At 42.5% G+C, this 17,497-nt stretch overlaps 2 protein-coding genes across 6 annotated transcripts in view; one reads left to right on the forward strand and one right to left on the reverse strand.

Annotated features, from left to right (window-relative positions):
* The window catches only part of PLAC9 (placenta associated 9), a 71,020-nt gene extending 54,726 nt beyond the window's left edge, over positions 1-16,294 (forward strand). For 2 of the 3 annotated variants that reach the window (XM_075349053.1, XM_075349055.1), the window contains 2 exons: positions 11,029-11,152; positions 15,451-16,294. In XM_075349053.1, coding sequence (XP_075205168.1) covers positions 11,029-11,152; positions 15,451-15,461 — 135 coding nt within the window. In that variant the 3' untranslated portion in view covers positions 15,462-16,294. The remainder of the gene's footprint in view (positions 1-11,028; positions 11,153-15,450) is intronic. The other variant, XM_075349054.1, reaches the window with a different exon arrangement.
* ANXA11 (annexin A11) overlaps positions 16,012-17,497 on the reverse strand; it is a 103,491-nt gene continuing 102,005 nt past the window's right edge. For all 3 annotated transcript variants that reach the window (XM_075349049.1, XM_075349051.1, XM_075349050.1), the window contains exon 15: positions 16,012-17,474. In XM_075349049.1, the coding sequence (XP_075205164.1) occupies positions 17,415-17,474 (60 nt within the window). In that variant the 3' untranslated portion in view covers positions 16,012-17,414. The remainder of the gene's footprint in view (positions 17,475-17,497) is intronic.

A 17,497-nucleotide genomic window follows, 5' to 3' on the forward strand; every position in this document is an offset into this window, starting at 1 on the left:
TCATCAGTGAAGTGGCGATTCCGGATAGTCCGCTGGTTATGTCACTGATGACGTGGCACTCTGCTATTGGCTCCTGGAGGAGCATTATGGTCCACCCTGGGTTGGGGCGGACCCAGGTTATAAAAGGGGCTGGAGACAACAAGGAGGTGCGCAGTCTTCTATTATGCTCAGACAGAGCACACCACAATGTGTTGAACCTATTGCGGCTTTATGACAGAGGTAGGCAGGGATAGGGCGTCGGTGCTTGACGCCACCACACTTGGTAACGCAGAATGGTTACGACCAGCTCCTGTCCTACTAGTCCTGCTAGTGCAGCCCAGTGGCATTAACTGGGCTACTGCTGCTGTTGCGCCTGCTGTCCACAGGTGTGCCCCCTATACACACGGACAGCATACCCAATGGCCCCTGTGTTGTTAACAGGAAGTTCCTGGGCTGGGTGTGTGGACCCTGTGACGCTAACAGGGTTCACAGTCTCCAGATCCAAGTGTCGTCTAACTCGGTTCAGGCTACTATTAGTTTCAGAGCCACCCAGCTCTGTATCCTCCGCCTAACCTTCGGGTTGCCAGCATCTCCTTTTCCATCTGGGAGCACAGTGGACCCCGACTGGCGATTGGGATATATACCACCTTATCCTAATCTGCCAGTGCCCCGTACCAAATGGTGTTTCTTCAACAGATGTTACTGTTGCTTTACCACCAACCCCACGGACGCAAACGTTTTTCCCCTTTCCAACACACCTGTTCCCCTTTCCACCAGTATCTGGCCTTTTTCCACTCATTTTGTATATGACCAAATTTGCAACTCTGCAGGGACACCCTACTTAACGCCTTCTCAGTACAGCAGCCAGCCCTCGGTCCCTCAGATGTGGACAAGTAAAAGACCATTTCTTCCTAGCCATGACAAAGCGTTGAGATTCACTCTGTGCAGCACTGGTGTTTAGTGGAAAAGCTGATCTAAGATTGCATACCAGCTTCTGCTGATACTACTGCATACGTGCGTCCCTTTCTATGGCAGGACTTATTTCACCAAATTTTGTCTTGTACCGAGGATCTAAGAGTGTAGCAACCCAGTAGTCAGCATTACTTATAATTCTGACAATCCGAGGGCCATGTTGTAGGTAGTGCAGTAAGGTGGCGCTCATGTGTCTTGCGCATCCAGGAGGAACAAGTCCTTGCTTTGTTGTTGGCGGCAAGGTGAGAATCATGCTTCCTTCCTCTGCCCTCTCCCCCCAACCTCGCACAACAGAAATGTGAGCAAGGTCTCCCTCATCTGCTGAGTCATCCATGCACATCACCAGTTCGTCCTCCATTTCTTACTGGGCTCCTGCACCTTCCTCAACAGTTTGGCTGCTACCATGCACCCTTGTTAATCCCTCTCCCCCACCGTCCCATGCCTGCCGCTTGGTGCTGCTGACCGTCTGGACCTTATAGATCTTGTTATCCCTTACGCATATGACTCCTCCTGTACTTCCTCCCCTTCCTCTTGTCCCACCACCTGACTCCGAATAATGTTTAGAGTGTGCTCCAGCATGTAGATGACCGCAATTGTCATGCTGATAATAGCATCGTCAGCGATAAACATCTTCATCGCCAATTCTAAACTGTGAAGAAGGGTGCATAGGTTCTTGATCTGAGAACACTCCAGCAGCGTGATCTGCCCCACCTCTGGATCTCGTTAGCCCAGGCTATACGTCATAACGTATTGCACTGGTGCTTGGCGGTGCTGCCACAATCGCTGCAAAATGAGCAGAATCAAATTCCTGCGTGTCGGCACATCGCATTTCAGGCGGTGAACCGGCAGGCCGAAATACTTCTGGAGCAATGCAAGTCGTTGAGCTGCGGGGTGTGAACGGCGGAAGTGAGCACATAGTGAACGTGTCCTCTGCAGAAGACCATGTAGGTCGGGATAGTGTTTTAAAAATTGCTGGACAACCAGGTTCAACACGTGAGCCATACAAGGCACGTGTGTCACATTGCCCCGGCGAAGGGCCGCACCAAGGTTTGCAGCATTGTCGCACACGGCCTTCCCTGGCTGTAGGTTGAGTGGAGACAACCATTGATGAAACTCTGTCTCCAGAGCTAACTGTCCACAACTCCTCAAAGGTGTGACTCACATTTCCCATACATTTCAAAGTAAAGACCGCCTGATGCCATTGAGCTCTGCTGCCAGCATAGTAAGGAGGTGTGCGGGAGTCCTTGTGCGCAGTTACAACGTGGGTGGCCTTACCAGACAGGCTTTGGGCGGAGGTGGAGGACCGAGATGAGGTTGAGGAGGCAGAAGCAGTGGAGGAACTTCTACATACAGAGGATTGACACACAACTTGTAGGGAAGGCAAGATTTGAACAGCAGACCCTTCTTCATTTCTCACCATAGTTACCCAGTGTCCAGTCAGTGACATGTAACGCCCCTGTCCATGCTTACTGTTCCAAGTATCTGTGGTGAAATGCACCCTGTCACACACAGTTTCTCAAGAAAGCAGTGATGTTGTGTGCGACATGCTGGTGTAGCGCAGTCACACCTTTCTTGGAGAAGTAGTGGCGACTGGGCATCTGCTCTTTGGGCACTGCGATGGACATAAGGTCTTGAAAATCCTCTGTGTCCACCGGGCGGAAAGGCTGCATTTCTGTAGCCAACAGCTTGCAGATGCTGAAAGTCAACCTCTTAGGCATGTCATGCCCTTCTAAAATCATGTAAAACACAGCAAGGGGACTCCAACAAGAGTCTCCATGTTTTGCAAAAATTTGGCCACAGACACCACTTAAGTGACATAAATTGTCCCCCAATTGCAAACTTAAAATGTTGATTTGCATGAGTCAAAAATCCACAAGCCTTTACTCTCCCCAGGATGACACAGGGGTAGCAAAGTCCTTGAGGATCCATGACTTGTTCATCTTGATGAACGTTAGTCTGTCTACATTGTCACTGGACAGACGCGTGTGCTTATCTATCAGCACACCCCCAGCAGCACTGAATACACGTTCCGAGAGAACGCTGGCTGCGGGGCACAACAAGATCTCCAAGCATAGGTGGCAAGCTCAGGCCATTTTTCCAGATTGGAAGCCCAAAATTAGCAAGGCTCCAGTTGCACAGTCACGGCATTGATTTTCATTTGTAAATACTACTACATCTGTGTCTCCTCATCCTCCTTTTACTCGTCCAGCTCTTTTGTTTCAGCATGAGTATATGTACTTATCACTTTTCCATGTGTTTGTGGTGTCTTGTGAGTTGTTTGTCACCTTTTGGACACCTTAGAAGGTGTTTTCTATGTGTTTGCCTCCCATTGTTTTCAATGGGTTCGAAGGTGTTCGGCGAACGTTCGCCAAACTTACCCGCCGTTCGTCGAACACTAGGGTGGTGGCTCAACACTAATAGTAACACACGGACATGTAAATGCAGCCTAGGGGGAGGCCACACAGATTTTGTTCAGCTCTTTAATGCAGGTGTTGTTTAAAAAAAAAACAACAAAATAAACAGGAGTAGTTTAACGCTGAAGCCTGTTAAATGGTACTCTATCAGCACAGAATTATTGTTCAAACCAGAGCAGGAGATTGTCCCTGCTATGATGCACATTCATTTAAATACACCTTACCACCTGCTGGCTTTTCATCTATCTCCGCCCTTCTCTTGCTCTATGAAAGCAGAGCCATAAATCAAAGAAGGGGGGGGGGTAAGATTGAGAGAAAACCAGCAGGTCAGAAGGTGTATTCAAATGATTTGCCCCGCCATGATGCTCCAAGGGCCTGTACTGCGTTTGAACAGTCTTTCTGTGCTGAGAGTAATTTTAATCAAACTTTCCCAGTTTTCCAATAAAATGTTGCTTTTGGCCCAAAGTTTTTAATTATTAAAATAGGTAACAGAAGAAAGTGAATGGTACAAATTGTTACACAATCTATCCCGAGTTCGCCAATACCCCCATATGTGGTCAAAACTACTAAGGGGGAAGGACTGGTAAACTATAGTGCAGATTTTGCTGGAATGGTTTGAGGGTGCCATGTCATTTTGGCAGAGCCTTTGAAGTGCCAGAAAAGCAGACCCCCTATAAGTGACCCCACTTTACAAACTAAATCACTCATTGAATTCATCTAGGGGTGCCGTGAGCATGTAGACATGTGCCTCTCAGAATTTTATACCATCGGGTGGTAAAGAAAAATTAAATTTTTACTACAAAAATGTTGTTTTAGCCCCAAATATTTAATTCTTATATCGGCATATAGGAAAAAAAATGGACCACACAGTTTGTTGTGTAATTTCTCTTGAGTGTGCCAATGCCCTCCATGTAAACGGGAACTACTTTTCAGGCAGAGGGGAAAGCTCAGAAGAGAAGGTACGCCATATTGTGATGCAGATTTTGCTGTTATGGTTTGTGGCTGCCATGACTCATTGAAAGAGCTCCTAAGGTGCTAGAAAAGGAGAAACACCCACCCCCCCCACATAAGTGACCCCACTTTACAAACTGCATCCATCATGGAATTCGTCTAGTGGTGCAGTGAGCATATTGACACCACAGGTGTCACAAACTTTTATACCATTGTGTGGTGGATAAAATTATATTTGTACCTCCAAAAGTTTGTTTTATCCCAGTATTTTACATTTTCACATGATCAAATGGGTGAAAATCATAAGACAATTTGTCACACAATTTTTGCTGAATGTGGCCATACACCGCATGTGTCTGTACAGTACTGTTCAGGCACACTGTAGGGCTCGAGGGAAGGAGCGCTATTTGACTCTTGGAGTACAAATATTTCTAGAATAGACTCCTTAATACCCCGTAAAGTGTCCCTGTTTTTGAAATTACATCCCTCTGAGAATTTATCTACAGGTGTAGTGATGATTTTGACTCCATGGGTCTTTTCCAGAAACAAGCAGCAATGGATGTTGCTGAATAAAAATGGCAAATCTGCCATTGTAGTGCCCACCTCGTACTTCTGGAGACAAATACTCATTAAGCGGGCTTTCCTCCCTACAGTAATGCAAAACATGTGGATGTCAACTGTGGTTTAGGCACACTGTGGGGCTCAAAAGGGAGGGGGACATTTGAATTTGGGTGAGCAGATTTTGCTGGATTTCTTTTTGGGGGAAGCCATGGCACGCTTTTCCAGAGCCTTTGTGTTACCAGAAACATGGAAGGCTGCTATATTTACATTGACTTATGACAGACCGGAGGGGAGACTATTTTTTGTGGAATGAGTTGAAGCTTTTACTGGGAACATTTTACACGACATTTTCAATCACATTTATCATGGACTTTAGATTATAATGTCTGAATGTTGCGATTCAGATGACACCTGAGGGATCCATTCACTAAAATGAGGCAGGTAGAGATACATTTGGACTCTGACCGCTGTTCGGTGGTGTCCATATCTTTTTTTTTTCTTTTTGAAGTGCACAAGACTATGGCCAACCCTTCTTTTATGAACGCTTAAAAAGAAGGACACTGCCAGAGCACAGGTCAAAGTGACTCCATCTGCCTCATTATAGTGAATGTTCCGTCGGGAGATCTGAATTATGTATTTCAGAGATTTACATGTAAACTCTGATGAAAGCGCTCAGTGTAGAGCGCAGGATAAATGTGAGGCGTGTTTTACGGCAATCTTTGGGAGGCAGAGTAAACAGATCAACAGAAGGTCAAGAATATGATTTTTTTTTATGCTGTTCACCATGCGGTATAAGTGATAAGACAGTTTTAGGCCATGTGCCCATGTTGCGTTCTATTCCGCAGCGTGTAAGTCACTCCATGTGCATCTCAGAATGCAGCCGAAAAAGCTGCGTTCTGAGACGCATTCGGCAGAACGCAACGTTCTGGAGAATTCATGCGTTCTTGGTGCTTGCTCTGCCACAGACAAAGTGGGAAAAGCATCCAGAACGCACATTTTTCACAGTACGGTCCCACTCGGCTCTGCAGCATCCCCATACACTTGCAGCAGAGCCGAGTGGGACCGCACTGTCAAAAGAGCATGGCTGGCTGCGAGACAGCTGCGCGATCAGAATGAACTCGGATGAACTTCACCCGACTTCATTGTGATCGCGCAGCTGTGTACGTGTGGCGCGGCTTGATTTGCGGTCACACGTGAAGGACTAACCTGTGATCGCAAATCCCCTGAGTGACTGCAGTGAGCCGCACGATCAGCTGTGCTTTCACTCAGGATACTCGCGGCCACAGCAGCAGTCCTCCACCTGAGAGTGGTGGCCGCGAGTAACCTCAGTGACAGTACAGCTGATCGCGCGACTCAGTTACTGCATGGAGCTGACAGGAGCAGCAGTATTCTACTGGTGGACCCGTGGAAGCCTGATTGGCAGGCGAAACAGCCGTCATCCTCTGTGAGGGACCCGCATCCAGGTCTCCTCTCGCCTATTTTATCCTGCACCTATTTTTGGAATAAAATTCACCGGCACAGCAGCTGAGTGCAGTCTGTTTTTCTTACCGTGGATATTCGGGAATACGAGATGGATTAATGAGCGGCCGGCATTTTCAAAAGAGGAGAAGCCGCCCCCGTGTGAACACCATACAGCGCAGTGCCGGTGATCGTGGATCGGTGAGTAAAAGAGGGGGTGGGAGGGAGAGACCGACATGGACAGAGAGAGAGAGATATATAGAGAGAGAGAGACCAACCGAGAGATAGAGACGAAAGACCTGCCTTTGTTATGTAAAAAAAAAAACCATGCGGTTCGCAACAATAATGCAGTGCAAACGCACTGCTTAACATTTTGCCAGTGTTTTTCTACAACTCATTGATTTCAATGGGTGTAGAACGCAGCCAAAATGGCAAAAACAATTGACTTGCTGCTTCTTCAAACGCAGAGTTTTTGACAATCATAAACGCTATGTTTATGAAAGCATCGTGCGCACAAGAAAGCCCTATTTTCCATAGACTTTGCCTGGAAATCAAAACGTATGTAATTTTGCATTAAAACGCTGAAGCTCAAAACGCTGTGGAAACGCATGAAAAAAAGCAACGTGCGCACATAGCCTTACAGTGATCCCAAGTTTATATCAGGTTTTTATGTTTGGTTACTATCACATACTAAAACAACGCTTTAAAAAAGATTTTGCATCACTATAGTTTGAGTGCTATCATTTTTTTCTGCCGACAGAATCATGTGAGGGCTTGGCTTTTGTGGGACGAGTTGACGTTTTTATTAGTACCATTTTGGGCACATACCATTTTTTGGTCACTAATTATTCCACTATTTGTGAGATAAAGTGAACATAAAACAGCAATTCAGTATTTTTTTATATGATGTTCACTGTTTGGTAAAGGGGTAAGATGGCTCTATTCCTCGGGTCAGTACAATTACAGCAATACCACATTTTCTTGTTTTGCCTCTTTCACACAAAACCAATCTTATAGAAAAAAAACCACTTTGCATCACTATAGTTTGTCAGCTATAACTTTTTTATTTTTCTGCTGACAGAGCTGAGTGGGGGCTTGTGCTTTGCAAGACAAGACGACCTTGTTTAGGTATACCATATTCATTTACGGTTAACGGGAATGTGTCACTAGGTTTTTGACACCTAATCTGAGAGCAACATAGAGGCAATGTTTCATTTTTTGGGCTGCTTAGTGTAGTTTTCATAAAATTATTGTTTAATCAGCAGTAGATTATCATTAGAGGACTACTTGGCCTGCTGTCAGGTAGTCTCGCATATTCAGGAGCTCTGTATAACTGCAGCAGAGAATGACTTTATCAAAATGACAGCAAACAGCTCAGCAAGTGACACATTGCTAGAATCAGGGTCTCTGTCTGTACATTATGCTGCTCTCAGCAAAATCCTGGTAACCGATTGCTTTTAATTTTTCCATCTCCTCCATTGTCTGTCTCAGGCAGCACTCTGATGACATCAGTGCAGTGCATAGTTTCACATGCACCCATAGATTTGTATGCATGCATTTGATCAGAGATACGCTGCCAATCACAGCATGCTGCAAGTTTTTTTCCACCAGACCTATTCGGCCGCGCTCACAGTGGTATTTTGCCGCAAAACCAGATCTGTCATAAATGTGTTTCAGTTCCATTCATTTACAATGGAATCGCGGCAAGATGCGGTGACATGCGGTTGTGTATGCCGCACGCAACCGCAAGTCACCACATCTTGCTGCAATTCCATTGTAAATGAATGGAACTGAAACACATTTATCACGGATCCGGTTTTGCGGCAAAATACCGCTGATGTGAGTGCGGCCTTACAGCTGAGGAAAAACTCGCAGATCTCACCTGCAACATTGAATAACATTGGGCTGAGAGCAGTCTGATTTTTTTCAATTAGATTGCACTTGTCCGATTCATACACCCGTGTGACCCAGGATTCAAACGCATTTTCCCTTTATGATTCACACCTGGTTTTGACTTCAAAATTTCCTCAAAAACCTAATCAAAATTTGGCTGTGTGGCCTCACAACTAAGCTGTGTTTCTTTTGTGTGATCCTGGTAGAACTGCAACTTTTTGGGGCAAAAAAACCCCCAAAACATCTCAGCCACAAGGTGTAAATGCAGCCTAAAATCACTGACAATGAATAATTGTGATTTTGTAATGACCAGGGCACCTGTAAAGGTTTGAGATATACTCACACCATTCTAGCATCACTAGCTGCTGTGGTTATGCAACAATGTCATCTGACTGCTTTGAAACCTCGCTGACATTGCTAGAATGCCACCAGTAGTGGACATTCCCTTTTAACTGGTTCATTTTTTTTGCTTTAGCACTTTAATTTTTTGTAACCAATCAGCACCTTGCAATCACGATGATTAAAGATAATCTGACAGCAAGTTTTTGCTATATAATCTGAGAGCAGTTTGGAGTAGAGGCAGAGACCCGCTTTCCAGCAATGTGTCACTTACTGGGCTGTGTTTTCCTGTTTCAGTAAATCAACATTTTATCAACAGGAGATTATCACTATAGGGCTAGGTGTCGTTTGTGCATCTTGGTCAACCCAATCAATGTACATTGTACACCAAGCGCTACCAGTTGTATGGGCAGAGTAATATACAGCTCAGCATTTTGTGCTCTGCAGCAAAGAAAACTGATTTTATCACAACTGCTGTACCCAGTAAGCTAATAGTGATTGATCGCTGGAATCTGTCCCTACATTATGCTGCTCTCAGACTGCATAGTAACACCTGCTATCAGATTCCCTTCAAATGCAGCTGTCAGAAATTGACAGCAGCATTTGACTAGTTTAATGGAACAGTGGCGTGCAAAAGTTGGGGCACCCCAGGTCAAAATTACTGTTATTGTGAATAGTTAAGAGGGTTGAACGGACCTCTAAAAGGCATACAGTTAAACATGACATTTAGTTTTTGCCTAAAATAGAAAGTATCCTTTACATTTTAAAATGAACTAAAATGGAACGTGGGCTTATGCAAACGTTTGGGCACCCTGCATGGTTAATACCTAGTAGCGCCCTCTTTTGCAAGTATCACAGCTTGTAAACACTTTTTGTAGCTAGCCAAGTCTATCAATTCTTGTTTGTGGGATTTTCATCCATTCTTCCTTGGAAAGGTCTTCCATTTCTGTGAGATTCCTGGGTCGTCTTGCATGCACTGCTCTTTTGAGATCCAGCCACAGATTTTCATTGAAGTTCAGATCAGGGGTCTGTGGGACCATTGTAAAACCTTCAGCTTGTGACTTTTCAGTTAGTTTTATTGTTGATTTTAACATGTTTTTAGGATTATTATCCATTTGTAGAAGCCATCCTTTTGTCAATTTCAGCATTTTTACAGATGTTATGTTTGCATCAAGAATTTGTTGACCTTTAATTCTTTCTTCTACTACTGAAATGTTCCCTGTACCTTTGGCTGCAACACAACCCCAAAGCATGATTAATCCACCTCCATGCTTAATGGTTGGTGAAATGTTCTTTCCTGAAATTCTGTACTTTCTTTCTCCATACATACCTTTGATCATTGTGGCCAAAAAGCTCTATTTTAACCTCATCAATCCACACGACTTGTTTCCAAAACGCATCAGGCTTGTTTAGATGTTCTTTTACATACTTCTGATGCTGAATTTTATGGTGAGGATGCAGAAGAGGTTTCCTTCGGATACAGTGACTTGAAAAGTATTCGGCCCCCTTGAATTTTTCAACCTTTTCCCACATTTCAGGCATCAAACATAAAGATAAAAATTTTAATGTTATGGTGAAGAATCAACAAGTGGGACACAATTGTAAAGATGAACGAAATGTATTGCTTATTTTAAATTTTTTTAAAAAATGTTTAAAATAAGCAATACATTTCGTTTATCTTTATGTTTGAAGGCTGAAACGTGGGAAAAGGTTGAAAAATTCAAGGGAGCCGAATACTTTCACAAGAAACTCTTCCATGAGGGCCATATCTGTGCAGGCGTCTCTGAACAGTAAAACAATATACCACAACGTCAGAGTCTGCTAAATCTTCCTGAAGGCCTTTTGCAGTCAAGGGGGGGGTTCTGTTTTACCTTTCTAGCAATCCTACAAGCAGCTCTCACAGAAATTTTGCTTGTCTTCCAGACCTTGACTTCCACTGTTCCTGTTAACCGTCATTTCTTAATTACATTTTGAACTAAGGAAAGGGCAAATAGAAAACGCTTTGCCATCTTTTAGCCTTCTGCTTTGTGGCCCTCCACCATTTTCAGAGTCCTAGCAGCTGCTTATGGCTGCTGTATTTTTGGTACAAAGATAGAGGTTGGGTTTTAGAAAGCTCTGAAATTTGCATTACCTGACCTTTCCTATTGTGTAGAAAGAAGAAAAAGCAAGCTAAGGATCGGAGCACTACATCCATCCATTCATCACATATTGACAGGATAGATTACATAAGTTTGTTTTCAGAGCAGAAACTCAAAATGTTTTAAGGAGTTTTGGAGATTAGGAAAATTTCTCTTCCAAAAACTCTGTGCACAAAGCCTTAAAGACAATGTTATTGTTATCAGTTTATTACATTTCTATTATTGGCAAAGCAGCTACTCATGGAAGGCAACAAGTTATGTCATTATATGAAACTATAAAAGTGGCACAATTAAACTTCTTACTCACTATGTATGTTTTCCAGAGAGTGAAAACAACAGTGGAGCACCTGCATTCTGAAGTCAACTCTTTGCTCAACGCCATTTCTGGATCATCTTGGGCTTTATCGGTTTCACCTAGTGGCCCTCTTATGGATATATTTGAGGAAGGTTAGTAAACATATTAAAGGGAACATGTCAGCAGAAATTTCGTAATAAACCTAAAAGATTCCCCCTCTGCAGCTCCTGTGCTGCATTCTAGCAAGGTTCCTGTTGCTGTTCTGCCCCCTTTATAAACTATTTATTTAGTTCTCAAAGTCTTACTTTTTGTATGCAAATATTTTTTTCTGTACACGGGGGCGGGCTCTCTTGCGTCTGTTAGTCGCCCTCCTGCCGCTTTACGCCGTCCCCCATCGCTCATTTCCATACTGAGGCCGCCGCCCAGTGCTCCTGAGGTCTCGCGCATGCGCCGTGCCACTCTCACAGTACTGTGCACAGTGTGACCGCTGGTGACGTGATTACGCAGGCGTGAGATTATGGGCGGCACTGTGATTGTCATCAGCAAGTACCTGCCCATAACCTCATGCTCGCGCTTTTCCTTCTGCCTCCACCATTTTGCGCATGCGCTGGCCAGATGAACCCACGTCTCCTCTTACCCATGTTTCCCTGGAGCAGGAAATAGATGGGAAGAGCGGAGCACACCACTGATAAACAGGGTTCATCTGGCCAGCGCTTGCGCAAAACGGTGGTGGCAGAGGGGAAAGCGCGGGCACAAGATTATGGGCAGGTACTTGCTGATGACAATCACAGCGCCGCCCATAATCTCACGCCTGCGTAATCACGTCACCAGCGGTCACACTGTGCACAGTGCCGCGAGTGTGGCACAGCGCATGCGCGAGACCTCGGGAGCATTGGGCAGTGTCCTCAGTATGGAAATGAGCAATGGGGGACGGCGTAAAGCAGCAGGAGGGCGACTAACTGACGCAAGAGAGCCCGCCCCCGTGCACAGAAAAAAATATTTGCATACAAAAAGTAAGACTTCATAAACTATTTATTTAGTTCTCAAAGGGGGCAGAATAGCAACAAGAACCTTGCTAGAATGCAGCACAGGAGCTGCAGAGGGGGAATCTTTTAGGTTTATTACTAAATTTCTGCTGACAGGTTCCTTTTAAATAGATTTCATTCCCTATGTGTTCACCACTCTTTTATGTCATACTTTAGCACAATGGAAGAATATATCAAAAATAGTGCAAAGGTTAATGCAATATAACTGAAAAGACAAGCTCCAAAATGTGCTATGATGTAATCAGAGGAACGCCATCTGTCATCTGAGATCAGTGCTTCCTTCAATAGTGGTCAGCACAGCTACTTGGTGGTTATTTGCTGTGCCCTTATGATTTTGGTGTCTTATGTATACAGTGCTGTGCATTTAGGCGCTCTGACCCCAATGTGGGAAGGGACTAAACAGTTATTTGTATGACAAGCGTTCATAGCATATGTGAAAATGATTGCTCCAGCTTCCAAAGACTATGATAAAAGTTGTATCTTTAACCATCGTCTGGCTGAGTAGGTACAATTGTAACTATTCCATTTTAAAATTGCAATACATTTTTTTTTCCAAAAGCCGTAGAGGGCTGAAATTTTGTGACATCTCTGCAGTTTTGGTCCAAAATATATTGGCCAAATTTCTATAAAATATCTCCACCCCCTTCCGAGATAAGAGGTCGCTGTTAACCTTGTAAAATTATGCAGCCTGACGAAGGTTAATAAAACCTGATTAAAATAATAAACAGTGGAAAAAAAATGAACCCGGTAGCAATAGACCGTTCACTAAATGCGTTTCGAACATATGCAAGTTCTTGATCTCTGGCGTTCTGCCCCCAATGTGGGAAGGGATTAAAGAGATATTTGATTACAGGCGTTCACAGCATTTCCAGAAATTACTTACTTTCATTTAGATGTAGAACCAGTGGAGCCGGAAAGACCTGAATGCACAAGCTCTACATTGTAAGTAGTGGGAACTATTAATACAGTGCTCAAAAGTTTACATACCCTGGTATATGTTTTGCTTTCTTGCCCTTTTACAGAGAATATGAATGATAACACAATTTTTTTTTCCACTCAGAGTTCGTGATTGGATGATGCCATTTATTTGTCAAACTACTGTGTTTTCTCTTTATAAATCAAAATGACAAACTAAAAACATCCACATGACCCTGACCAAAAGTTCACATACCTCAGTTCTTAATACTGTGTTTTTCCCCCTCTAACATCAATGACAGCTTGAAATCTTCTGTGGTAGTTGTGAATGAGGCGCTTTATTTTCTTAGATGGTAAAGCTGCCCATTCTTCTTGGCAAAAAGCTTCCAGTTCCTGTAAATTCCTGGGCTTTATTGCATGAACTGCACGTTTGAGTTCTCCTCAGAGTGGCTCAATGATATTGAGGTCAGAGGAGACCAAGATGGCCACTCCAGAACCTTAACTTTGTTCTGCTGTAGACAATAACAGGTTGACTTTTGATTGTTGTCATTTTGAAACGTCCAAGTAAGTCCCATGCGCAGCTTCCAGGCTGAAGAGTACAAATTTGCATCTAGTATTTGCTGATAATGTGCTGCATTCATTTTTCCTTCAACTTTGGCCATGTTTCCTGTGCCTTTGTAGCTCACACATCCCCACATTATCAGCAATCCACCTCCGTGCTTTAGAGTAAAAATGGTGTTCCTTTCAGGCCTTGTTGACACCTCTCCAAATGTAACGTTTATGGTGGTGGCCAAAAAGTTTGCTTTTGGTCTCATCACTCTAAATTACCTTCTTCCAGAACTTTGGCGGCTTGTCTCTGTGCTGTTTGGTGTATCGTAGGAGAGATACTTTGTGGCATTTGAGCACTAATGGCTTTCTTCTGGCGAATCAACCATGCAGCCTATTTTTCTTCAAGTGCCTCCTTATTGTGCATCTTCAAACAGCCACACTGCTAGTTTTCAGTGAATACTGCATTTCAGCTGATGTTATTTGTGGGTTTTTCTTGGCATCCTGAACAATTTTCTGGCAGTTGTGGCCAAAATTTGTTGGTCTACCTGATTGTAGTTTAGTTTTTACAGAGCCCCTGATTTTCCATTTGTTAATCACAGTTTGATCATGGCTGACAGGCATTATCAATTCCTTGGATATTTTTTGGATTCCTTTCCTGTGTTATACAGTTCAACTATCTTTTCCTGTAGATCCATTGACAATTCTTTTGGTTTCCCCATGACTCACAATCCAGAAACGTCAGTGGCTGGATGAAAGATGCAAGAGTCTGTCTGGATCCCAGAAACCCACTCCGCTTTTATGCACACACACTGATTACATGCAAACAGGACACAGATGAGGATACTACCTTTATTAGCCATGCAAACCCATTTGTGTCAACTTCTGTGAATGTTATCAGGCCAAAATCAACAGGGTATGTGAACTTTTGATTAGGGTCATTTGGATGTTTTTGGTTGTCATTATTATTTAAAAAGGAAAAACACAATAGCTTGACAATAAGTGGCTTCACCCAACCACTAACCATGAATGGAAAAAAAGATTGTGTTATCATTCATATTCTCTGTTAAAAGGCCACGAAAACAAACAAACAAACAATCTACCGGGGAATGTAAACTTTTTAGCAGAACTGTAGAGTTGAGGAAACACTGCCATTAGTGTATAGAGAAAACCTTTTTGTTGGCACCGTGGGAGAAGTCAACATTCAGTTTCCATAGCAGAAAGGTTTGAAGTGTATCATTGAGAAAATGTAAAAAAAAAAAATCCTCAGTTTTAGCTGCTTCCTACATTAACATGTGTAGTTCATGAAGACATGTTCTTCTAAGTGAACTGTAATCTCACCCTTACAAGAGGATAGACAGACAGGATGACCTATGGATTAACAGGGCCTATCACAAGGTCAAAAGTGAACGGTGTTTGTCTTTTTTTTATTTCCGTTACTCCCAAGTATTCTGCTTTGGGTTTGTTTGCTTTTTTAAACTACCTTCAGTTCCTGGGAGATTTTTTTTTTTATTTTGAGCTAATTTCTAGTCTCATGGGATTCTCTTTTGACCTGGTGACAGGTTCCCTAAAGTCTCTCACTAGAAAGATAAAACACAAAAAAGTACAATAGTTTACAGCACAAGCACCTTAGCGCCCCCTTGAGAGAACCTTGGGCATGTATCTGGAAGAATCAAAGTGCTCTAGAATGTGCACAGCCATAAACCTGAATGCAGCTGAGGTCCAATCTTCTAAGACAGCCACAATGAGACTGACCTCAAGGCATTTCTCACATGTTCCTCCTGTGAATAATCAGTGGTTTTTATTCTCCCAATACTCACCAATAGTGCTTCCTAATAAGACACTTGTGAACGCTCAATTCTTACAGGTAAATATATGGTTATATTCTAAAGTATTGTCTTTTCCATAGAAAAACTGAATGTTTATCTTTCTATTTCTTGCAGACTCTAGATGAAGACATCTCATGTTCCAGTACTGGACAATGCCTACTTATTAAACACACTTTTTAGATTTTTGCATTGTGCAATTTGTGACATATAAAAAAGTATATTTTACTACACCATAAGCTTGTGATGTTTTGTTTTAAAAGAATTTTATGGTGTAAAACATATGGGACATAAAACATATAAGCTTAGCATGCAAACGGTTTCATTCTTTGAAACAAAATGAACATTACCGATGTGTAGGCCCTGGGTTGGCAAATGGAAGTTTACAAATTTAGGATATTGCCAGGATTTGTAATCCCTTGCTGAACTCCTTAGCCTGAATGGGGTTTGTTGCAGTAATGGTAGTGTGTTTCAATGAGAGTGGAAAGGAGCAAATCCAAACATATGCTTTGCTAATAAATTAGGTTCCTGGACAAAAAGACATCCCATAATAAATGGTTTGTGTGCTGGTCAATACACATGCTGCTCTTTAGAGTTCTGTCCTTAGGCTAGCTGGGGCTACCAGTGATCAAACCCCCAAATCAGTAAGTCACATAAAATAAGCAGAAAGCCCCAGAATATGGATAGTAATGTTTAATCACACATGAAACATTTGTGAATATCTGTAGACAGAATATACATTTTAAACAGACAGGAATTCTATGGCATCTTTTTGAAACATATTTCGCCAATTCCAGAATGTTTCTACGGAGATTATTGTGCAGACAGAATATAAATGGTAAAAAACGTCACAAAGGTCACCAGACCTCAAGAGGTAAAGAGGACTAACTCACATTCCACACAGTACAGGTTCATTTTACAAAGTTGTATTTAATAAAATATTCTCTGATCATTTTTGCTTGTCTCGGTCACTCCAGTACGCTTCAAAGCAAACATTTTGCGGATCATGTTGTAGCTTTACATGTACATCTAGTAATATCTTTAAATGGGTTGTCTAGGATACTTTAATACTTCTTGTTGTTAACCCTCTGATTTACCGAGAACACAATGGATTCCAATCTGAGGTCTTTAAAATAAAGATCTGCCCCTCCTAATGTAAGATGTACTGAGCTAGCGCCACTGCAATGTCTTCATACACAAAGAAAATTGAGAGAGCATCTGTCAGCTGCCGGATATGTCTGTTTTAGCAGGGAGTAGATATAGTTACTAGTGAAAACAATCCTCAAGCATGTTTTCTTAAGTCTTCACTATGAAGTTCCTGTTGGGAATTAATGAATACATTGACAGTTGAAGAGGTGTCCTTACAAAATAACGAGCAGTACTGACAGCACTAGAATGTACACACCTCATGATAAGGGCAATGATAACAGTTGTCACTTTAATTATACATATTCAGGAATAACAGGAACGGTCCAATAGAACTGGCTTAGAAAAGAGACTTCAACATTTTTGATAACATGAAAAATATTCCGTTCGTATTTGCTAAAAAAAATAAAAAAAAAAAAAGGATACATCACTATATCCTTTAAACAGCTTTCTTATACCAGACAACCCCTTTAAGAGTAAAGTAATGCTCTTTTTTTCTTAAACATACTTGGCATAATCAAATTCACTTCGGGGTCTATGCATTAGTTACCAAAATAATGCTTTAGTTATGAAAAAAAAAACCAAAAAAAAACATAGCAAGGAAATATTTAAAGTAGAACAACGCTTCTTCTGGAAAAAACAGTCTTGTGTCAGCAATGTGAAAATGAACTAACAGATAATAGTGGCCTGGAAAATGAAATTTGAATACTCCAAAAGGGAAAAAAAAAAAAAAAATTAATGAGAAGAGACAGACAATAAAACCCCTACATTTTGATTTTTTTCAATAAGATTCCTCATGTCTTATAGAGGTACAGTTTACAATTGGGGAGCTGTACCCACTGGCCTGTATACGGACTGCTCGTATAGTGTCCAAGCATAGAAAGTAAGGCAAAAAATAGGTGAAGAGTCGTCGAGTCAGAAGGTAGGACACAAGGTCAGTCATTACCACCACAAAGCTTCAACAGTGTCTTCTTATAGTCTCCAGATGTGTCACCCTACAAAAGTGCAGCAAGAGTTT

The sequence above is a fragment of the Anomaloglossus baeobatrachus genome, chromosome 5 (genome assembly GCF_048569485.1).
Source record: "Anomaloglossus baeobatrachus isolate aAnoBae1 chromosome 5, aAnoBae1.hap1, whole genome shotgun sequence".
NCBI lineage: Eukaryota > Metazoa > Chordata > Amphibia > Anura > Aromobatidae > Anomaloglossus > Anomaloglossus baeobatrachus.